We start from the raw sequence: 25079 nt of genomic DNA on the forward strand, positions 1-25079 counted from the left end.
CTGGCTTGAACAATGGGTCACTGGTTTGGCTGGAGCCCCCCCTCCTTCAGGTCATGGCACATATGTGAAAGCAATTAATGAACAACTAAGAAGCCATAACAAAGAATTGATGCTTCTCATCTCTTTCCCTTCCTGTTTGTCTCTCTTTCTCATTAAAAAAAAAAAGAAAGAAAGAAACTCTTGATCTGAATTTTCTAACAGATGTGCCTATTCTCCCAGCACCAACAGTTTGTCAAATGAAAGGTAGAGGGTGCCTTCTTCTGGTGTTTAAGCTCTTCTCTGTAGAAGCCCTTTTTATTACGTCAATAAGTAGAACTGAGGAGACAGTAAAAAACAGAAGGGCAGAAAATGTCCAGCTAGTAAAAACAATAAATAATAGTAATGCATGAAGCAAAAAGGATCTCACTGCACTTCAAAGGATAGACCATAACATTAGTGTCAAAATAATTGATTACTGTTGTAACATTTACATATAGACATTCTTAGGTCCTCCTGATTTTGGCAACATTACGTAAAGTCCTCAAAAATAAAAAAGGCACCTGAATACTGACAGGTAAACATGAACAGGCAGTTTTAAGGGTCTGCAACACACTGAGGTGCCCAAACATAGTATCACAAAAGAATCAACAGACTTGGGACTCAGGGCATGGAAATCTAACCTGTAATCAATAAAGGTGCGGAAAAAAATAGAAGAGGCAAAAACAAACTCTTATCAGGGAAGTACCAGCACACCTACATGACATGTTTTTTGAACATGAAGGACAAATGAGGATTTTGAAGGCTGCCTAAGAAAAGTGAGAACATTTAGAGAGGTCCAGAGAAGAGTGACTCTCCTCACAGGCTTCGGGAAAGAGAAGAACTAGAGAGGAAAACGCACACATAAGAGGAATGTCTTTTCCCCTAAAGGAACGAGAAGGCTTGGAGCCAGGTCCCACAGCAGCAAAGAGCCTTCTAAGAAGCACTGGATTCTCCAGGACACGGCAGTGATGACAGGTGGAGCCTGTCCTGGAGGTGGACCTCACAGCCAGGCTGGAGGTGTAAGTGCTGAACTTCATGAAGATCTTCTGAGAGGAGCCTGCGATGCCTGCCAAGTATCCCTGGAATGAGGAAGTTCAGGCCTTACTTAGAAATAATAATTAAATTAAGGGTGGTGGTGGTGTGACGTGGCACTGTCCTCCCTAGTTCTGGTCTCCCTGCAGTTCCAGATACAGCTCGGGGCAGTCCCAGCTTCCAGCAACAAACACCACAGAGCTTTCCTGGAACCTACACTCATCAGTCTGTAAACCTGGAATCAGACAAATCGCTTTTCTTGGTCCTTCAGGGATTGAAGTCCCTGAAGGCTGTCCTACGTAGGGAGGAAGAGCAGGGACAATAGGTTTGAACATCCTGAGTTCCAGCCACTTACCATGTGGCCACGAAAAAGTTGTTAATCTCGCTATAACGTGAGCATAATAGTACCTACCACATAATGTTGTAACTGAGTTAATGCATAGGACACAGAAAATAATTCCTAGCCTAGCACATAGTAAGTGTTTAATAAATATTAGCTGTTATTATCTTTATCATCTCATTGTATTGTTGTTGAAGGCCAAAGAGTTTCCAAAGGCAGAATTTAATTAACTTTTCTATTGGCTTATATTAGCTTCTTGTCTTGTAAAGTATTCTGTCTCATAGAGTAGGGGAATTTTTTTTTTTTTTTTTTTTTTTTTTTTTAGTGGAGAGTGGGACAGACTGGGACAGACAGACAGGAAGGGAGAGAGATGAGAAGCATCAATTCTTCGTTGTGGCACCTCAGCTTTTCATTGATTTTTGCTTTCTCATATGTGCCTAGATCCAGGGGCTCCAGCAAAGTGAGTGACCCCTTGCTCAAGCCAGAGACCTTGGGCTTCAAGCCAGCAACCGTGTGGTCATGTCTATGATCCCACACGCAAGCTGGCAATCTCAAGATTTTGAACCTGAGTCCTTAGCATCCCAGGCCAACACTCTATCCACTGTGCCTGGACAGGCGAGTAGGGGAAATTTTTAAAATTTGAAATGTAAAGTTTGTTGTTCATGGACTAAAAATACTATTTCTGGTTAAGTGATTCTACCTTTTATTTACATTATCTCAGTCATTTTATTGATGATTTGCTTTTCAGTTTTGAAACCGTATGTCTTACAGGAAATAGAAAAAGAGATAACACTTTGTCCTGGCCAGTTGGCTCAGTGGTAGAGCTTTGGCCCAGTGAGTGGATGTTCCAGGTTCAATTCCTAGTCAGGGCACACAGGAGATGTGCCCATCTGCTTCTCCACCCCTCTCCCTCTCACTTCTCTCTCTCTTTCTCTCTTTCTACCTCTCTCTCCCTCCTCCTCCTACAGCCATGGTTTGATTGGAATGAGTTAGCCCTGGGCACTGAGGATGGCTCCATGGCTTCTGCCTCAGGCACTAAGAAGAGCTCAGTTGCTCAACAATGGAGCAACACTCCAGATGGGCAGAGCATCGCCCCCTAGTAGGCTTGCCGGGTTGATCCTGGTCAGGGTGCATACGGGAATCTGTCTCTCTGCCTCCCTTCCTCTCACTGAATTTTTTAAAATTCAGGAAAAAAAAAGAGAGGTAACACTCTAATTGATTATTCAGTTTAAAAAATATTTGGTGGAAAAAGAATTTTAAAATAATAATGTGTATGTGTATGTGTGTGAATGAGTTTGTGATCTTTTTGGCATTTCTATTAGAAATGATGGTATAAAAAACAATGGTTAATATCAGGGGCATGTAAGAAGCTAGTCATTCCACATATATACATGTTGATTTTCTGCTGAATGCCAAGCACTGTCCTGGTTGCCAGGATTCAAAATGAGTGAGACACAGACCCTGGCCAGAGTGCTCACATGCTGTTGGTGTGGATGGACCTGCAAACGAGCCCTCTAATCCTGTACATTACTTGAAGTTCTGAATCAAAAGTACAGTGAACAGCCCTGGCTGGATAGCTCAGTTGGTTAGAGCATTGTCCCAAAGCACAGAGGTTGCCGGTTTGATCCCCAGTCAGGGTACTTACAGGAACAGATCAAAGTTCCTGTCTCTCTTTCTCTCTCCTGCTTCCTCTCTTGCTGAAATTAAAAAAAAGAAAAAAAGGAGGGGGGCAGTGAACAGAGGAACCTCATCAGCCTTGAGCCAGGGCAGGGGAGGTAGGCAGAGTCAGCAAAGCTGCTAAGAGAAAGGGCTCTTCCCCTATTTTATTTTATTTGTATATTCTCTCTTTCTCTTTTTCTTTTTTTAAAGATTTTATTTATTGATTTGAGAGAAAGAGAAAGGGAGATGGAAGCATAAACTCAGAGTAATGCCTTGACCAGGAAACTCATAGTAATTCTAGGGTTGTGAACCAGCGACCTCAGCATTCCAGGTCCACACTTTATCCACTGAGCCACCACAGGTCAGGCATCTCTCTCGTTCTCTCTCTGTCTCTCGCTCTCTCTCTTTCTCTTTTACAATTCAGTGAATTTTTTTTTGTATATTTACAGAGTTGTGCAGGCATTGCCACAGTTTTAGAACATTTTTATCACCCCAAAAAGAAACTTTGTATTCATTAGCAACCACTATCCATTCTCCTCCTCTCCCCAGACCCTGGCAGCCACTATTGTACTTTCTGTCTTCATGAATTTGTCTATTCTGGACATTTCATATAAATGTAATTATACAATATGTGTCCTTTATGTCTGGCTTCTTTCACTTAGCACAATATTTTCAAGGTTCACTTATATACCAGCATGTATCAGTAACTTCATTCCTTTTTGTGTGTGTGTGTGCCAGAGAGAGGAACAGATAGGGACAGACAGACAGGAAAGGAGAGAGATGAGAAACATCAATTCTTCATTGTGGTTCCTTAGCTGTTCAATGACTGACCGATTTCTCATATGTGCCTTGACGGGGCGGGAGGGTCCTTACAGCAGACCAAGTGACTCCTTGCTCAAGCCAGCGACCTTGGGCTTCAGCTGGTGAGCCCTGCTCAAACTAGATTAGCCCGCACTCAAGCTGGCAACCTCGGGGTCTCGAACCTGGGCCCTCCACATCCCAGTCCAACGCTCTATCCACTTTGCCACCGCCTGGTCAGGCTGCTTCATTCCTTTTTATGGTTGAACAGCATTCCATTGTATCGCTCTACCACATTTTATGTCCATCATTAGTTGATGAACATTTGGTTTGTTTACATTTGTGGGGCTATTATGAGTAATGCTGCTATAATCATTCATGTACAAGTTTTTGTGAAAACATAAGCTTTTAATTCTCTTGGGTTTATACCTAGGAGCAGAATTGCTGGATCATACGATAACTCAATATTTACTATTTTGAGGAACTGCCAGACAGTTTTACAAAGTGACTCCATCATTTTACATTTCCACCAAAAACATATATGAAAGTTTCGGTTTCTTCCCATCCTCATCAACACTGTCCTTTTGATTAGAGCCATTTCAGTAGGCAAGAAGTGGCTGGTTTGTTTTTTACTTGACCACTTTTTATTTTGCTCAATCAGGTTATGATTTATTCCTGCACACATCTTGTAACAGTTTGTTCAGGCTGCCATAACAAAGCACCACATGCTGGGTGACTTAAACAACCGAAATTTATTGTTTCACAGTTCAGGAGGCTGCAATGTCAGATCTGGTGTTGACAGGATGAGTCCCCCTGAGGGCTCTGAGAGAGAATCTGTTCCAAGCCTCCGGGTTGCTTCTGGTGGTTTGCTGGCACTCTTTGATGTTCCTTGGATTGTGGAAGCATCATCCTATACATTTGCTGCCTTTATCATCACATCATTTCTATGTGATGAAGTATTTTTGTTACGGTTTGATTTATGTTTCTCCGATGAATGATGATGTGGAGCATCTTTCATGGACTTTATTGGTTACATGTATATCTTTGGAGAAATGTGTATGCAGATCTTTGCCCATTTTTAAACTGCATTATTTTTATTGACTTTTAACATTCCTTATACTACGTACTAGTCAAATATATGATTTGCAAATATTTTGTTCATTTTCTGGGTTGTCTTTCACTTTATGAAGAACAAAAGGTTTTCATTTTAACAAAGCCTAATTTATCTATAGTAATTTTTGTCACTTGTGCTTTTGTCCTAACCCAAACTCATGAAAATTTACTCCTATATTTTTCTAAGAGGTTTATAGTTTTAGTACTTACATTTAGGTAACTGATCCATTTTAAAGTTAACTTTTCTATATAATGTGAGGTTCAGGTCCAACTTGATTCTTTTCATGTATATATTCAGTTGTCCCAGCACCATTTGTTGAAAAGAGAATACAGTTGGTCCTTGAACAATGTGGGAGTTAAGGGCACTGACTCTGGGCAGTCAAAAATTGGTGTAAACTTTTGACTTTCCAAAATCTTAACTACTGATAGCCTACTGTTGACTGGAAGGAAGCTTTATCAATAGCATACTAGTCAATTAACATATATTTTATATGTTATATGTCTTATATATGATATTTTTACAATAAAATAAGCTAGAGCAAAGAAAATGTTAGGGAATTCATAAGAAAGAAAAAATACAGTTATAGTACTGTATGTGTTTATTGAAAATAATAAGCATATTACTGGACTTCCACAGTTCAAACCCATGTTGTTCAAGGTAAGGTCACCTGTACTTTCCCCATTGAATTGTATTGACCCCTTTGTTAAAATCAGTTGGCTATAAATGTGAAGGGTTATTTCTGGATTCTCAGTTCTATTTCATTGTTCCATACATCTGACCTGATGAAGATAAAGAAGCTCTTCCTGATCAGAGCCTCCAGGTAAATGTGTGCATTCATCAGCTGGTGAGGTCCCAGCCTTAGAGGATGGGCGAGGATAAAGTGAGATGACAGAGTGAAACTCTCACCACAGCTCGTGTCTGGTGAGAAGTCAGGGGAAGGATAACTGTGGCCGTCTTTACTATTGTTATTCTCTCCCAGACAGCAGGAAGAGTGTGTGCAAGGACCGGGGAAGAGGTGTGAGCTCAGGGCCCTTTGGAGGAATGCTGTGCTCCAGGCTGGAACTCGGGTGTGTGGCGTGTGAGTGCACATGTCAGGGTAAAGGCTGCATGGAATGCCATAGGCTTTGAGGTAGCAAATGGTAGAGAACTCTGTAGAATAGAACGTATGTTCGCAGGCTTGGATGGGTTATGAAACCATTTTTATATTTAGAACTTGAGCTCAGCGACTTGTCTCTGAGCTCTGTTTGAATCTGGCAGCCATAGCACAGTGTCCATCTGCAGGGGTTGGGGCCCACCACTGATGATTTGTTGTCAGATCCTGTTTTCTGACCAGTGCTAAGGCCAGGCTGAAGGTGGGTTGTGAGGTCCTGGACATCACTGACTTCCTTGGCCGCCAGCAGGAAATCCTGGTTTCTTTTTGTTTGGTGGAAGTTGGCTGACAAACACATTCCTGGCTCCTTTTCTGCTGGTGCCCGGGAAATTCCACACCACAGTGTCGCTGCTTCTGCCCCCAATGTGAGCGCATCATTAGTGACTCAGAATGGCATTTGCCAAGCCCTGGAAACTATTTTTCATTATCGTTATTATTTTAAGTGCATACTTAATCATGCGGAATGACCTCTTCTACCCAAACTTTAAACCTACCTAGATTTTTAAATGAAAAACAAAATTTGGGGGGAGTTAAGAGAAGGGTACTTCTCTTATTTTCCATATAGAGCAACTCATGATCATAAACATTTCACAGATATTGGGAATTATTAAGAAATACACTCCCAAAGATTAACCACAGAAAAGGTCTGCCCCTGACTTTTCAGTAATAATAATATGATGATGATAATAGCTAATACTTAGTACATGCTGAGTGCTTTCCATATACACTGCTCACAAAAATTAGGGGATATTTTATCGCTTCATATTTATTTTGAAATATCCCCTCATTTCTATAAGCAGTATATTATTAACTTATTTGCTACTCACAAAAGCTCTATGAAGTAGGAACTATAAATATTTCCTAGGCCCTGGCCGGTTGGCTCAGTGGTAGAGCGTCGGCCTGGCGTGCAGAAGTCCCGGGTTTGATTCCCGGCCAGGGCACACAGGAGAAGTGCCCATCTGCTTCTCCACCCCTCCCCCTCTCCTTCCTCTCTGTCTCTCTCTTCCCCTCCCACAGCCGAGGCTCCATTGGAGCAAAGATGGCCCGGGCGCTGGGGATGGCCCCTTGGCCACTGCCCCAGGCGCTAGAGTGGCTCTGGTCGCAACAGAGCGACGCCCCCTGGTGGGCGTGCCGGGTGGATCCCGGTCGGGCACATGCGGAAGTCTGTCTGACTGTCTCTCCCCATTTCTAGCTTCAGAAAAATACAAATAAATAAATAAATAAATAAATAAATAAATAAATAAATATTTCCTCATTTCTATAAGCAGTATATCATTAACTCATTTGCTCCTCACAAAAGCTCTATGAGGTAGGAACTATTTTCCCACTTTATATGAGAGAAGACCGAGGCACAGGTTATTTTTAGCCCACAGTCCTGTAGCCAGTGTGGTAGGTAGTCTCAGAAGCTGCCGCTGCTCCCACCATCCCCCTCACCATGAACCACACCTCCCAGGAATCTGCCCTGCCGTAGTCTCCTCCCCTTGGATCAGGGTTGGCGCCTGACTCATTTTTGGTCAGTACGATTCAGCATAGGTGATACTTTATGACTTTCCAGGTCCAAAACATAAGAAGCCCTGAAGGTTCTGCCGGGCTCTCTTGGCATATTGGTTCTGGGAGGCCTGCTGCCTTCTAAGAAGTCCAACCGCTCTGAGGCTGCCACACTGGGAGGGAAGCCAAAGCTAGGAACGTGGGCGGCAAGAGGCCTCGCCTGCCTCTAGCTAGTCCCGCTGAGATGTGAGTGAAGGCGTTGTGGACCACCAGCTCAACTGAGCCTTCAGATGGCTCCAGCCTCGCTGCCGTTTGACTGTCACCGCATGACAGACCCTGGTCAGGAACCAGCCCTGAGCCCAGACAACCCTCATACCAGAGGAAACAATAAGTTGTTTAAGTTTGAAGGTGACTGATAACCAAAGCAACCAGTAAGGGGCTGAGTAGGATTCAAACCAGACATCCTGGTTCCAGAGCACATGCTGTTAACTGTAAGAGACAAATACACAAACCAGGGATACAGTCCCACCAGCCCCTACCCCCTCACACCACACACACACACACACACACACCACCACCACCACCACCACCACCACCACCCTGTACCGGGGAAGGGTGCCATGTGGGGCAGGTTTCCATGTAATTGATTGATGCTTTTCCCCTATAAATACCAAATCTCCTGGGGGGTTTTCTTCAGTGCATTTGGATGGTAATCTTTGGGGAAAACAGTACATGCTGTCCTGCATCTGCACTCAGAGGATGGTAGAAGGGGAAAGAGGTTTACTTACATCAAATGTCTGCCTTGTACCGTGGTCTGCTAGGTGCCTTCTGGTTCATTTCTTAAGCACATTCTACGGGTCAGGGACTAGGTGCTTTAGTTTCAACAGCAGCACAACCCGCCCTGTCTCTGCCTTCCTGGAGCACACACTGGGAGCCAATGGATGAGCCCAAATGCAAGTAGAAACGAAGACTTGAAGGAAATAATCACTGAGCCCCACATCTCGGCCATCCCTACTCCAATGGTTGTGAGAAGAGGTCTCTGAGGAGGTGGCATTTAGACTCGGATCTAAAGAATGAAGGGACCAGCCTGGCAGGGGGTTGGGGGAAGGGCATTGCAGGCGAAGTCCAGACGGCAGTAAACCTGGCAGGCTCAGGGAAGGTTGGAGAAGTGTGGAGCAGTGAGGTTGGCCAGGCCTGCTGGTGTGAGCTGTTGGCCTTAGCGAAGCATGTCAGTTTTATTCTGAGAGGAACAGGAAGCCATTGAAGGATTATCTCTCATAACCTTCTGTGGCCTGCCCAGAATTATCACTATGAACATCCGTAGTGTTCTTGGGCTGCGCAAGGACAGAGCCAGCTCTGGGTCTCTGTGGGGTCATTTGGATGGTTGGTTGATAGTCTTCCTTTGACACCAGGCTGTCACTCTTATCCCTTCTGTTGTACCCATCCTTAGGTCACCCGCTGCCCTCAGCCCCGCTTCTCCCCTGGAGCCGCTGAGGCCCTGGATGATGCACTGAAACATAGAGCGGTGACTCTCAGGCTTCGGGGGTCATATGCTACTTCCTGGCCTCAGGGATAAACAGTTAACACAGATTATTCCGGGGGTTCTGGGGTAGGCCCAGAAAGTTGACCGTCCAGGGCTCTGATGCAGGAGGTCCCCACTTTGAGGAGTCGGGGTAGCACTGAGCCTGCCCCCTCCTTGCACTCTGCCACCTCCAAACCAGGTGAAAGAAAACGTGGTCACAAACTTGGAAAACTCACCAAATGGATTTGAGCTGTGTCACACAGCTCTGTCACATGAGTGTGAGTGCTACCCTCAATGACATGATGGAAAATGGAAGTGAAAGGGGCTCTCTCTGGGTGAGGTGAGGGGCAGCCCAGCACTGGGCTGGGTTCTGTGGCTAACCAACATTCTCCCAGGTGAGGGCTTTGAAAGGGAGCAGAGGTAACGTTACCCCATGGGTGACAGGTGACTGTTACTGTATTAGCCTTGTGGTCATCTGACAGTGCTGGCCTGATGCTTGCTGTTTTCTGTCTGCGCCTGCACGCTGTAGGAGCACCCCCAAACCACTCTAGACCTCTTTGGAAGGTAAGATATTTAGGAACACCTAAAGAAAAATGAAGAAGGAATTTTAAAAAGATTTGTCATTTACACTTTCAAATGTTTAATAACTTTAAGTTTTTCCATTGATTTGAGAGAGAAGGGAAACGGGAGGGAAAAGAGAGAGAGAGAGAGAGAGAGAAGCATCAACTTCTTGTTCTACTCAGTTGTACACTCATTGATTGCTTCTCCTCTGTTCCCTGACCAGGGATTAAACCCATAACCTCAGCGCGCTGGGACAGTGCTTTATCCATTGAGCCATCTGGCCGGGACCAAATGTTTAATAACTTCTCCACTATAATGGGAACATTCTTGTTACACAGCCTCCATCCCTACTGTTATGTGACACAGACCCCTCTAATCACTGTGCACACTGGGCAGGAGAGGAGCAGTATCGTGCCGAGAAATGCTGGCTTGAGACTGAGACATTTTTCCATTCCCTTGGTTCTTCCACTTACCAGCAGGAAGACTTGGGCAAGTTACTCCACCTCTTGAGCCTCGATTTTTTCCTCTATAAAATGGGTAGAAAGTACTTTCCCTCACAAGGTTAGATCACCCGCTGTAAGGATCTGAATCTGTGTAAACACCTAAGTGTCCCACAGACATGAGCTGTGAGGTAGCACAGAATGCGAGGACCCGCAGTGTGGATGGATGTCAGGTTTCATGTGCTGGTGCCTGGCAGGTGGGCATTGCAACCAGGTGGGCATCGCAACCAGGTGGGCATTGCAACCAGGTGGGCATCGCAACCAGGTGGATGTAGAAACACACTGAGAACAATGACGCTTTCAGGGCATCTGGTTTCTGGGGAGCAAACAGTGAGGTGGGGAGGGTAGGCAAGTTCATGCTGGTCCCTGGAGGCTGACCTGAGCTCAACTCCTGGCAACCCCTCTTCACTGGGGACCCTCAGTTTATACTTTTATAAAGTGAGAGAATTCTCCCTCCCAAGGTTGTGTGAAGAGAAAATGAAACAATGTATATAAACCATTGAGCATAGAGTCCCGGGAAGAACTGGTGGAGAGGGTGGTCTTTGTTCATGTCCTGGAACTGAGGTGTTCCTGGCATAGGCTGACCGGGATCGAAGTGTTGGCCCAGCCAAGTGTTTCCGAGTTTCCCTGGGAAGGGCAGATGGTGGCCGAGTCCTGAGACTCAGACAGACAATGACTTGACTCTTCCAGGGACCCAAAAAAGGAGGGGGGGAGAGTAAGGAAAAATTGGGACTTGAGAGCAGAGCTGTGGGGGGACACTGGGAGAACACAGGCAAGGGGGGGTGACGAGAGGGACCGGGAGCGACGTCCTCCTGTGGCCAAGGGCTCAACTCTGTCACTATTCCAATTTCTTTTTGCCAACATCCTCTTTCTCATAACGTGGGTTATTTCTTACTTGTGCCATGACGCAGTTTCTCAAGAAACCTAATTGCCTGAGTTCTTTTTGTCTCTTTCTCAAAACCACCTCCCTTTGAATCTAAATCACAATGCAGAGCACAAGTCCTACCACTGATTCCGCATGTCACCTTTCTCAAGTGCTCTTTAGGAGTTCCACTGTTTTGTGCGAATGTGTGTATATGCTTGGGACAAAAAATTCAAGTTGCAGAATGTTAGAGAGTGAAGAACAGCTGTCCGCGCCCTTTCCTCCCCCAGTTCCTCTCAGAGCAAATCTTGTCAGCAGTCTGCTAGGCTTCCTCCCAGAGCGGGACGACCCTCTGCACACTGTTCTGCATCAGGCTTTTTCCAGTGAGCAGTAAGTCTTAGAGCACGTCCATGTCAGGACATGAGAGCTGCTTCCTTCTTATCCCATCTTATAGATGTGCCAGTGTTAATAGCTGGTATCCTTTAGATTGATGACATCTGGCATTTCTAATCTTGTTGTTACAAACAGTGCCACAGTGCATATGGATACTTTTGCACAGTAATGTGCAAATGTAACTAAAAGATACACTCCCAGTAGTGGAATTGCACAGATTCAGATCAAAAGGAACTGTGGACGTTTTACTGTGCAGCTGATGCCAGAATACCTGCTCTAGACGGGGTATCCATCTGCATTCCCACCAACAGGCAGAAGTGCCTGTGTCCTCACACCCTCCCCTACTCAGGACATGGCCATCCCCCTCCCCCCCCTTTATCTTTGCTTTATCTGATAGGTGAATGACAGACATCTCATTATAATTCTAATTTTCATTTCTCTTTATGAGTGTGGTTGAGCTTCTTTTCATATTGACAGATCTTGTCAAAGGATTTTCTTTCTGGAAGTATTTGACCATTTTGAAATACTGTTGGTAATGACATGGACTTCTATTTCATAAAGTAAGTGAGTCATTTCTTTGTAATAAGGGACCCATTGTGGACTCACAGGTCCCCAGTGACTTGATCTGTCTTTCCATCTATGACCTAAACCCAGAAATAACTATCTCTGAGTAATAGTTTGGCTTTAGGAGCAAGTTCACTGATAATTTAGTGGTTGAAGTTGAACTTCATGACTGGCTGTTGTCCAGGTGCTCACAGAACACTCACGCAACCCTGGGAGTGTTCCAAAGGCGAAACAGGGCAGGGCAGGGTGTTCAAGGTCAGAAGGTACTTACATGCCCTTTGTTGATCCCAAAGTTGTCATCCTCTTGGTTTAACATTTCTCTGTAGAAAATTGTGGCGTGAAGAAACAGTGTCTTTTTGCCCTTCAAAATGACAAGATGCATTGAAGCCTAATTTGTAAATATTTGGCCTCATCACACTCGGGTGGAGTCTGTATGCCACTGGCATTTTGCCTCAAGAAAATCTAGTGCAAGTACAAACTGATTCTGTCTGATTTATAGACATATTGTCTGAGACTTTCTTGCTTGAGGTACACAAAGCCCACTTGAAAATGAGGAATGGGCAATTTCCATGTGCATGACACTTGATTCCTGGATTCTTTTTTTTTTCTTTCTTTTTTTGTATTTTTCTGAAGTTGGAAATGGGGAAGCAGTCAGACAGATTCCCCCATGAGCCCGACCGAGATCCACCCGGCACGCCCACCAGGGGGCGATGCTCTGCCCATCTGGGGCATCGTTCTGTTGCAACCAGAGCCATTCTAGCACTTGAGGCAGAGGCCACAGAGCCATCCTCAACGCCCGGGCCATCTTTGCTCCAATGGAGCCTCGGTTGCGGGAGGGGAAGAAAGAGACAGAGAGGAAGGAGAGGGGGAGGGGTTGAGAAGCAGATGGGCGCTTCTCCTGTGTGCCCTGGTCGGGAATCGAACCCGGGACTCCTGCACGCCAGGCCGACGCTCTACCACTGAGCCAACCGGCCAGGGCCTGATTCCTGGATTCTATTAATTAAAATAATAGAAAGTTGATGCTAATGACCTCTTAAGCATCCTTGAGTGTCACAAATTTTATGACTTTTTGTTTAGTCATATCTTCCAGCATAGATTTGTTTAGAATTGGGTTACAAATAAATTAAAGTTCAGGGCAACTAATTGGCCCTATGGAAACATGAAGGGATTTCAAACCAGCCCAAAGTGTTATAGCACATGTGTCCAGTAGAATGAATAAAATAAAGTGAAACTTGCTACTTGATATATTATCACTTCGATTGAGACATTGAGTATTCCTGTGTCCACTGAAATGGTTCTACATTCTTATGCTGGTGCTATAACTAGTTGATCGCTACTGTAAAGACACTAAATTGATTCTCCTGAGAATATGAATGACTTTTTATTTTAGAAAAGCCTAATCTTCAGTACCACCATATATAACTTTAATTTCAGATCCGGAAAGCATTCTTACTGATCATCTGACCCAGGGGTCCCCAAACTACGGCCCACAGGCCACCTGCAGCCATTTATCCGGCCCCCACCGCACTTCTGGAAGGGGCACCACCATCTCATTAGCCAAAAGCAGGCTTATAGTTCCCATTGAAATACTGGTCAGTTTGTTGATATAAATTTACTTGTTCTTTATTTTAAATATTGTATTTGTTCCCGTTTTTTTTTTTACTTTAAAATAAGATATGTGCAGTGTGCATAGGGATTTGTTCAAAGTTTTTTTTTATAGTCCAGCTCTCGATCAGTCTGAGGGACAGTGAACTGGCCCCCTGTGTAAAAAGTTTGGGGACCCCTGATTCTGACCCATCTGATAGATGTAGAAACCAAAGCCCAGCTAGGTAAAATGGCCGAGCCAGGCTCCAGGCTTGTAAATTTTTCTTGGTGAATTTTTGCCAACTTCTGTCTCCAGCAAAGGGCCCAACATGCCTTGTAATGTGCTGTCTGTTTCTAGGACTCGGTCCTCTTTAAATGGATCTGCTTCTTAGCCTAATTTTTCATCTGAGATGGAAAATGAGATATGAAACCTAATTTTCCCTTTTACTTGGTCATGTGACCAGAGGCAGCAGCGTGCACCAGGCTAAATAGTCAAGTAGAGCCTTTCTCTGTTCCCTGTCCATGGAGTGGTCTGACGCCGTGAGCGACGGGCCTTCAGGGCCCCGTGGCCCCATCTACCCCATTGTCATCCTCACAACATCCTCCAGAGGAAGGAGAGACAGGCTGCGAGGTTAGCCTGTTTATTTTAGGAAACGCACAGAAAAATTAATTCACAGGGGCTCGGACTAAATTCCAAAGGGAGAAGGAATAGGGAGAGGAGACAGAGAATAAACAACACCAAGCCCATCCCGGGACATGTTCGTTCCCAGGTTTTAGTTACGTTGTGGTATGCTGAGCGGCCAAGCCCCCTTCAAGGCCAGGCCCAGTGAGGCAGGGAACTCAGTGACTGCAGGGATTATTTGTAGCCATTTACAGCCTCCAAGAATTGGCCATTACCAACTGAACGCCTTGAGTGCATGGGCACTGAACCTGCACAAAAAGAAATGAAATAGATAGAGAGCAGGCTGACAGCTTTCTGGGGGGACAGGGGTTCTGGTGAGGGGGTGGGAGGATTGAGCAAAAAAGAGAAAAACAAAAGTCGTGGACACAGTCTGGAGCAGATGGGGAAGGTGTAGGATAAATGGTGGTGAACAGACCTGACTTGGGTAGTGAATACACAATACAGGGTACAGGTGACGTGTTGTGGAATTGTGTACCTGAAACCTGTATTATTTTGTTGACCAGTGTTACCCCAATACATTAAGAGAGAGAGAGGGAGGGAGAGAGAGGGAGGGAGGGAGGGAGGGAGGGAGGGAGGGAGGGAGGGAGGGAGGGAATGAACTCGGGACACCTGTGTAGCAGTAGAGGCTGCAGGGTTTGTCCTCCCTGGGCAGCAGTGTTCATCTCCTGGATGGGGTTTGGTATCAGCCCCTTCCCACCCTGCCCCAATTGTCTGCTCAGCTGGGAGGAAGGAGCCAGGAGGGAAGAGAGGGGAGGCTGGGAGGGCTGCAGGAGCTAAGTGTCTATGACTCATTGTCACCCAGCTTGTTCCCAGCTGGTTGGGGCAGCCTCTTCCCCCCAGGTGCTGTGTAGTTGCAAAGACACTAACTACTTCACCCTCCAGGTTCCTTGAGGTGGCCATGGGCTGGAAAGCGCTAGAAATCTGACCACTACCCCTGTAAACACCATTACAGGAGAAAAGGAGCGCCCTCCTCAATATTCTTAGCCCAGTTGCATATGAGCCAATAATTTTTTACAATATGCTTATTTTTTTCTTACTAAAAAAATAGTATATATTCATTGTAGGACGCTTAGAAAACTACTTTTTAAAGATCAAAAAAGGAGAAAATGAAGGTGCTATCCAATCTCAATATGGTGTATGTAGGATACAGGGCAGTGAATAAAAGTACAGGCTATGTGATGAGAGTCCCTGGGTTTGAGTACTGACTCCCCTGGGAAATACACTGCTCACAAAAATTAGGGGATAGTTTATTTATCGCTTCCTATTCATTTTGAAATATCCCCTAATTTTTGTGAGCAGTTCAACTGTGTGACCGGGGATAATTATTTACCTCTGAATCTCTGTGTTGTCTCCTGCAAAATGGGGATGATAACAGTGCCTGCCTCACGGGGTTACGGTGAGGATTACAGGAGATGTGGTTGATAGAAAGCTCTCAGAGCGGTGTAGGAATGTTGATAGAGCCCAGTAAATATTTGCTGCAAGTGTTTATCTTTAGCTATTACTCTACTACACCAACTGCAACATTTTCAGAAACTGCCTATTCCAGTTGCAAAGTAAACTCAGCCTGGAAACGATACAAGGACTCCTTGCACGTGTTTAACTGAAGCAGCTATTATTCTTAACTGAAGTGACTATTTTTGAAAATTTATATTTAATACCTGAGGGGTTCCAGATATTTGATGTTTATTTTAAGCCGATTTGTACTTTCTATATTTAGTAGTAGCCTTTTTTTTAAAAAGAAACTTCCAGTACTATTTAACCCTCTAACTTTCCAAAAAAAAAAAAAAATCAGTTACACTTCTTGTTCAAGACAATTAACTTCATAAAACCAAGTTTTTCTATTTTTAATTTTATTTTATTCACTTAACATGTGAATCTACCTTCTACAAGTTTTTAGTGTACAAGAGTGTTATTAACTGTAGGCACAGTATTGTACAGTAGCTCTCTAGAACTTACTCCTCTTGCTTAACTGAAACTTTGTGCCCGTTGAGTAGTAACTCCCTATGTTCTCTGCCGTGGGCACCTGGTCACCACTGTTCCACTCTGTGATTCTGGGTCTGACTATTTCAGGTTCCTAATTAAAGTAGAAGCATGCGGTATTTGTCCTTCCGTGACTGGCTTATTTCACTTAACATAGTGTCTTCCAGCTTCATCCAGGCTGTGGCATATTGCAGAATCTCCTTTTTTTAAGACTGAATAATATTCTGTTGTATGTATGCACCCCATTTTCTTTATCCACTTATTTGCCAATGAACATTTAGGTTGTTTCCACATCATGGCTATTGTGAATAGTACTGCAATAAGCATGAGATCGCTAACATCTCTTCAAAATCCTGCTTTAAATTCTTTTGGATAAATACCCAGAGGTGGGATTCCTGGATCATATGGTAGTTCTATTTTTAATTTTTTAAGAAATAAAACAAATTTATTGGAAACCTATTATGTTTGGTAGTAGATAGTGGGTGTATAGTGGTGATCGAAATAAGTGGGGTGACTACCCTCATAGAATTTCTGTCTTGTAATCACTAACTAAATACATCATTGTAGAGTATAAGTGCTATGAACAAAATCACTGATGCCATAAGAATACATATATTGGACATGGAGAAGAAGGGAGGGCATTCCAGGCAGAAGGAAAAGTTTGGGCGAAGGTGCAGAGGGGAGTACAGAATGCTTTTGGGGAAACAGCAAATCCAGTGTAGTTTGGGTTTAGTAAGAGACTATGAGAAAAGTCTGGAGAGGTAAGTTGGGGACTAGTGATGGAGAATTTGTTCTGTATACATTTATTCTAAAAATAATCAGGACACTCACAGTGCTGGAGATTCTGAGTCCTAAGAAGGAGAGGGGATACTTTGAGGGCTGGATTGGAGAGGAATGAGCCAGGGCTTAGAAATGCAGAAAGGGGCACTGCCTCTCAGTGCCTGTCTGGACAGGGACGGGCTGTGCTGGACAGTCGACTGGGTGCATGCCACATAGGGGCCTCAGGGAGAGAGGCCAGTGTGACACAGACAAATGTGCACTGTGAGTGTTGGGGCAGGCATGCGAATGCCTGGGCGGGATGTTAGCTGGTAGCTTCGTGAGGGGCAGCCGGGGCCGCCCCAAGAGGAGCAGTCCGAGCAGAATCTTGGCCGAGTCCAGCGAGGCAAGTGGCCTTGCCACCCCAAGAATGGGTCTAAGGACATCGGGGAGATCCTGGCCTCAGTTCTGGCTGTCCTTTGTTATCTTGCATCCTTTTATTGACACAAATCTTGTTTAAAACTCTTGTAATTAGAAACTTGGCTCTGGGAATAAATTGAAGGGTTTTTTTTTCCCTGTTGTTTTATTTAAAATATTCTGCCAAATTTGCTTCCTCGGGGCTTCCGCCCTGTATTTACCCTAGCCAGGGCCACTGTTCTAACCTCAGATGCCATTTCCTGGTGGGTCCCTTTGGCCAGGATGGAGACCAGTTTCCATGGGGCTGTGACGGGAAGCCCCTGATTGGGTGGAAGGGTCCCTTTCCTTCCTGCCCCCTCCCTTTGTTCCCAAACGTGGAGCCAGCAATGCCAAGCTGGGATCTTCCACAGGACAAATTCTCTTTCCCAGCTCCCAAAGCTATAGAGCTTTTGGCTCCTTTTGGAAAGATAGAAATTATATTTTTAAACATTGGACTGATTACATCTCTGTTTTCTTTCAGGCTAATAAAAGTTTCTTTGGAAAGTCTAATAGAACTGAAATGTCTATAATTGAATGAATAAGTTTTTAAAATATATTGAGCACCATGGGGACAGTTCTATTATCATGTTGATTCCTGCACAACCCCCCCACAAACTGATACATACAATACGCCTGCAGGCTCACATGTATACACATGTGCACACACACACACTCAGAGCATTCTCATCCCTAATCCATCAACATGAGAGGCTCTTTCACACCTAGCCCAGAAGGCAGGACACGTGAAATTTTACAACTCTCAGAATTCCACGGGACTAGCCAAATTTTAACATTAATTTCTTTGGTTAAGACTAAGGTATAGGGCTCCTGCTTTTCGCTAAATTCAACTGCATATCAGCCAGGTTAGTTACATGGTCCCCGTGATTAAGGGACCATTCAGCAGTTTTAGGACATATGTACCTTTAAGCAAATTTAGCAGCTTTGAGTTATTTCTTTTTTCTTTTTCTTTCTCTCTTTCTCTTTCTCTCTTTCTCTCATTCTTTCTTTCTTTCTTTAAGTCAATTTTATCAAAGTATAGTATATAACAGTGCACTCACTTTGTGTGAGGATGTACTCATTTAATTGTACTCAGGTTTTGACAAATTTGCATACTCGTGTAACCAACGTAACCATCAAGAAATGGAAACTTTCTGTTACCCTGAGAGGTTCCTTCTTTGTTCATACACTTGGCAGTCAGTCCCCGCCCCACTCCCAGCCACAGGCACCCGCTGTTCTCCGTCACTGGGTCTAAGCTTTGACTATTCTAGGATTCAAATGACTGTAACTGGCACCACACAGTATGTCTGGCTTCTCTCACTCAGCATGATGTTTCTAAGAGTCACCCGAGTGGTTGCACATGTCAGCTCATTCCTTTAATTGCTGAGTCTTATTCCACTGTGTACAGGTACCACAGTCAATCCGTTCACCTGTTTAGGGACTTGGCTTGTTTCCAGTTTGGGGCTATGATGGGTAAAGCTAGCAGCCTCAGTTTGATAGATGTATGTCCCTCAGTAACAGTTTCAGGCACATCCTAGGCACTTGGTAATTATTAATTAATCCATTCTTTATATTCATATTTAAATTCATCTTGTTAAATTCTAAAATGTTTAGTGTACTTACAGTTTCCAGAAAGACATGTTCCACCTCCTGGTCAGGCTCTCATTGTTATTTTATTTTTATTTATTTATTTTTATTTTTATTTTATTTTTACAGAGACAGAGAGAGAGTCAGAGTGAGGGATAGATAGGGACAGACAGACAGGAACGGAGAGATGAGAAGCATCAATCATTAGTTTTTCGTTGCGCATTGTGACACCTTAGTTGTTCATTGATTGCTTTCTCATATGTGCCTTGACCATGGGCCTTCAGCAGACCGAGTAACCCTTTGCTTGAGCCAGTGACCTTGGGTCCAAGCTGGTGAATTTTTGCTCAAACCAGATGAGCCCATGCTCAAGCTGGCGACCTCGGGGTCTCCAACCTGGGTCTTCTGCATCCCAGTCCGACGCTCTATCCACTGTGCCACCGCCTGGTCAGGCTCATTGTTATTTTAAAACAAGAAAATATGGCCTGACCAGGCAGTGGCGCAGTGGATAGAGTGTTGGACTGGGATGCCGGAGGACCCAGGTTCAAGACCCTGAGGTCACCATCTTGAGCGCGGGCTCATCTGGCTTGAGCAAAAAAAAAAAAATGCTCACCAGCTTAGACCCAAGGTTGCTGGCTCAAGCAAGGGGTTACTCGGTCTGCTGAAGGCTCGCAGTCAAGGCACATATGAGGAAGCAATCAATGAACAACTAAGGTGTCGCAACGAAAAACTGATGATTGATGCTTCTCATCTCTCTCCGTTCCTGTCTGTCCCTATCTATCCCTCTCTCTCTCTCTCTCTCTCTCTCTCTCTCTCTGTCCCTGTAAAGAAAAGAAAAAAAAACTTAGAAAAAAAAACAAAAACAAGAAAATATGTATGTGTAGCCATTCCTCCAGAGATAGGTAATGGGGTCACTTACAGTAAACTTATATCGGCAGTCAGTGCCCAGTAACTTTTTATTGCACCAAAGCATTGGAATGAAGTATTTAAAAAATCCACACATTTAAAATAACTGTTAGGAACTCAAATTTAAGTTAAAGCTTAACTACATGTAGTACTAATGAGGCCCACCCCTCCGCCCAAGTGGCCCTTGGGGAAAGAGATGCGTGTCTGGGTAGCTGAATTTTCATATGCACCAGTGGGGACAGTTATGGGAGTGGCAGGTTTCTTTTGGTGCTGATTATAAAAAGCATCTGGAATTCAGGAATATGCAAACATGGGGGGAATATTATTTACCAATCATGGTTCTTTGTAGCAAACCAAAGAAGCTGGTTCTGGTTAACATAAGCAGAAAGGGAATTTTCCAGAAGATCAGGTTGTTTACAGAATTAATGAGAAGGTTGGAGAACTAGGCTCAAAAACTAGGTTAGGAAGCCACCGCCACTATGAATGAAGTCTCATTCTCCCTGTGTCGGCATTGTTCCCTCAAGATTAGACGATCCACTCAGGTGGAAGGTGATGCTTGTCTGAGTCTAGGTCACATGCACCCAGCCTGCTAATGAGCTAGGCACAGGACTGTCTGCCACACCTGCAGCTTCTCTGGCTCACAGGGAATACCCACCACCCCAGCAGGAAGGGGGTTCAGCAGAATGCAAGTCCTGTTTCGCATCCGATACAGATTTTCTTTAACCTGTTTCTGACAAGTGAGAGAGTGTTTGGGTCAGAGCGAGAAGGCAGTCATCACTACTGGAAAAGCAAGTTTATATGCACGTCCTCTGGTGGGTGTTTCCACGGTATCTTCCCAGCTCCTAGGGAAACAGAGCATTCATCTGTGGGGAATCTACTACTGGGATCTGGGGCTTTCTGGCCCACAAGTCAGTCTCAAAGGACAGAACTACTTACTCTTATCTTAGGAGACAGTTTGTTCTGGCCTCACAGGGACAACTCAAAGTGAAATCTTGACTCTCTATCTTTAGTGCTACCATGTGACCCGTTCAGTAGGCCTTTGATTTTACTCTGTTCTAAACTGGCAGCTGCCCTGGCCAGATAGCTCGGTTGGTTAGCACATCAGCTTAAAGCACAGAGCTTGCTGGTCGACCCCTGGTCAGGGTGCATGTGGGAATGGGTCAATGTTCCTGTCTCTCTCCCTTCTTCCTATAAAATCAATAAAATAAACATTAAAAGTTAATTAACTGGCTCTGACAGCAATGAAAATTAACTGGGGCGCACATTCTGAGAACCACCCTTGCCCTGCTGTCCCCAGGGAGTGAGCAGAATAGAGAAGTGAACCGCGTGACCTGGGAGCACAGAGACACGTGTGAGATACTGCAGCGAGCAGTGGTTTCCTCCAGGAGCAATCTGAGTAAAGGGCTCGGCATGGTGCACCGGGGACCTCAGCATTACTGAACGTTTTGGGGTTTATTATTATTATTATTATTATTGAAAACGTGTCTGAATCCAGCTTGCTTGTTCAACTACTCCTGTTATACCTGCTCTTCAAACTTCATAGAAACTTTAGTGCATGGACCCCTTTACTTCTAACAGATCATTGTCCACACTTTCTCGTCTGGATCCCTCATTCTCAATACCCCCAATGGTATTAACGTTTGTGTGTTTGTGCTGCGGTACGTATTGGAAGGCTGCTGAGTATTGCCTAGTTGGTAGCATTTTACCTGAGTGTTATCACACTGTCCGTATCCTTTTGAAACCGACATTTTTACTCATCAATTTTTCAGAGATTGGGCTGTGCTGACAAGTGAAAATCTAGTTCATCCTCAGTGCTATATGGTATTTTGTTTTATAAATAAACGACTTAAAATTTTTAAAGTCTCTGAAGCAAACAGGGCCAACTGTCAAAATTTATTCAAGTTACCTGGTGAGTATATCAACAGTCCTGTTAGGATTCTCTAAACTTTTGTGCATTTGGGAGTTTTCACAGTCTAAAAAAAAGAGACACAAGCACCTCCGATTGGGCTGCACTGAGACGGTGATTCGACAGCTAATCAGATTGAGATTAAAAATAAACCTTGTGCAACTGGCCTCCTCTTGTTTGCTTTCCGTGGGACTCTGCTCCCTGGGGAAATGCCTGAGCATCTTGACCGCAGGCTGAGAAGAGTGTTGATTTAACTGCATGATTTGGAGTGTATTGGTACATGGCCAAAACAAACTGAACAAAATGTGTGGTGGGCCTAGCCATTTAAAAAAAAAAATTGGCAAGAGACTATTTCACAGAATGGCTGTGAGATATGATTTTAAAAAATATTTACAACATCCTTAAGATATAAATAGTCCAAATGATAACTATCGGTCACAATTTTAGCCAGCCCAACCTTTGACCTCCTTAACACTATTAAAAACTTAGATTGAGAGAAGGCAGTTTCTCTTTTGTGTTACTGTACACCCAGTGGGACTCCAAGTGGCTTCAGGTTTTCTTCCTTCTCTATCTCTGGTATTTTCAGGAAAGTGAAACTGATAAAAAGTAATAGCTTTTGACCCATGGCCTATGGTTTATAGAACCATTGCTCATTTTTCTCATTGATCCGAAGGACAGTGCTAGGTGAAATAAGAGACTTGTGAGGACTAACTGAAATTACAAATATGGAATAAGCAATGTCCAAAGTGACTGTGAGCCCCTTTTTCATTCCCATTTCTTCCCACAGAAGGGCTCCTGAGAACCCCAGCATTAACTAGATGCATCCAATCCAGGGGGCCCATCTGAAGTGATCTTCAGGTCATGAGGCCTCCACTGCCTCCAGCTTAGAGGTCTGTCTCCCTGGTGGCTGCTAGAAAATTAGTAATTCCCAGACTCTCTTTCCTCTTTTAAAAAACTATTTATTTATTTATTTATTTATTTTGACAGAGGCAGAGAGGGACAGATAGGGACACACAGATGGGAAGGGAGAGAGATGAGAAGCATCAATTCTTCATTGTGTTACCTTAGTTGTTCATTGATTGCTTTCTCATATGTGCCTTGACCTAGTGGCTACAGCAGAATGAGTGACACCTTGCTCAAGCCAGTGACCTTGGGCTCAAGCTGGTGAGCCCGTGTTCAATCAGCTGAGCCCACACTCAAGCTGGCGACCTTGGGGCTTCGAACCTGGGTCCTCTGCTTCCCAGTCCGACGCTCTATCCGCTGTGCCACCACTTGGTCAGGCCCAGACTCTCATCACCTGTGTCTCCCACATGCAGCAGTGGCTGTACTGATGTGCTCCTCTCTCCCCCTAGGGTACGACTTCTGCCAGGTCCTGCAGTGGTTCGCTGAGCGGGTCGACAGGATCATCTTGCTCTTCGATGCTCACAAACTGGACATCTCGGATGAGTTCTCAGAGGCCATCAAGGCCTTCCGGGGCCAGGATGACAAGATCCGCGTGGTGCTGAACAAGGCTGACCAAGTGGACACACAGCAGCTGATGCGCGTCTATGGGGCCCTCATGTGGTCCCTGGGCAAGGTCATCAACACGCCCGAGGTGCTGCGCGTCTACATCGGCTCCTTCTGGGCACAGCCCCTTCAGAACACTGACAACCGCCGGCTCTTCGAGGCTGAGGCCCAGGACCTCTTCAGAGATATACAGAGCCTTCCCCAGAAGGCGGCGGTGCGCAAACTCAACGACCTCATCAAGCGAGCGAGGCTGGCCAAGGTAAGCCAGCTGTGCCCAGTGGTGGCAGCTTCAGGCAGGGGATATTTTCCACTCACTTCTCTCTAAGAGAAAGGGGGTGGGGCTGCCCCACCCCAGGATACTTAGGGAAATGTACTTGTCATGGGTTAGAAGAGAGCCTGTGTCCTCCAGATTGGTGTCTCTGTTTAGTTTCTGGCTCCTAACTCTCTGACCCTGGGCGAGTGGCTTAGCCTTTCCAAACCTGTTTTCTAATCTGAAAAATGGAGCTAAGAAGAGCATGTTACAGGGTGCTTGTAAAGATTCAGGGTGACAGGGCTTGCAAAGCATTTGGTGTAGCACCTGGCTCAGAGGGAGGGAGCAGTGCACTTACCACCTGAAGGCTACTCTTAAGTTAGGACAGCGATTTCAACCTCTTTCATCTCATGGCACACATAAGCTACTAAAATCCTGTAGCACACCAAAAAATAAATCTTTTGCTGATCTTACCTAAGAAAATAGGTATAATTTTGATTCATTCACATTGGTAGTATATTGTGTTAGCTGTTATCATTTTTTTTATTTGACAGTCTAAGGGGAAAAAGGGCCATAGCCCTGACTATATAGTCAGGTTAAAAATTCTTGTGAGGTGGCCCTGACCAGTTGGCTCAGTGGATAGAGTGTTGGTCTGGTGTGTGGGACATCCCAGGTTAGATCCCCAATCAGGGCACACATGAGAAGCGACCATCTGCTTCTCACCCTCTTCCCTCTCCCCCACTTTCCCTCTTCCCTTCCCGTAGACAGTGGCTCAGTTGATTTGAGTGTGGCCCTGGGCGCTAAGGACAGCTCCATTGGAGCACTTCAGCTTTGGGTGCTAAAAATAGCTTGGTTGATTCAAGCATCAGCTCCGGATAGGGGTAGCTGGGTGGATCCCGGTTAAGGCACATGCAGGTATCTGTCTCACTATCTCCCCTCCTCTCACCTAAAAGAAAATGGTGTGTGTGTGTGTGTGTGTGTGTGTGTGTGTGTGCGCGCGCGCGCGCGCGCGTGCACGCACATTTTATAAAATCATTGTCCTCTAATGCTGGAAGTGCCTCTGGAGTTTATCTAGTCCTGATGGTCATCAGAAGCACCCTGGGGAATTAACCTGTGTAAATTCCCAGACCCTGCCCCAGAGTTTCTCTCTGATTCAGGTGTGTGTGTCTGTAAAGCTCCCCAGGTGATTCTGAAGAGCAACTGGTTTTAGGAACCAGGGGTCTATCTTGACTCCCTAATCACCTTCACTTTACAGGGGCACGATAAGGTAAGCCGTTTCTCCAGGGTCACCTACTCCGTTAGTGGCAAAGCCGGGACTAACAGACAGCCCTCCTGGCCCTCAGTCTAGCCTTCTACTTTAGCCTTGTCACTTCAGCTAAAAACGGTCCACAGGCTGCCTGTCCCAATCCACTGGTACCCTGGTTAGGAGATGAGGTCAGCTCACTTCCCCTTTGTCTTCTGGTGGCACAGA

At 44.9% G+C, this 25079-nt stretch overlaps 1 protein-coding gene across 1 annotated transcript in view; it reads left to right on the forward strand.

The window, feature by feature from the left end:
- Nucleotides 1-25079, forward strand: part of EHD4 (EH domain containing 4) — an 82587-nt gene that overhangs the window by 40840 nt on the left and 16668 nt on the right. Inside the window, exon 4 of the mRNA XM_066343775.1 lies at nucleotides 23205-23617. Coding sequence (XP_066199872.1) covers nucleotides 23205-23617 — 413 coding nt within the window. The remainder of the gene's footprint in view (nucleotides 1-23204; nucleotides 23618-25079) is intronic.

The sequence above is a fragment of the Saccopteryx leptura genome, chromosome 6 (assembly GCF_036850995.1).
Source record: "Saccopteryx leptura isolate mSacLep1 chromosome 6, mSacLep1_pri_phased_curated, whole genome shotgun sequence".
Classification (NCBI taxonomy): Eukaryota; Metazoa; Chordata; class Mammalia; order Chiroptera; family Emballonuridae; genus Saccopteryx; species Saccopteryx leptura.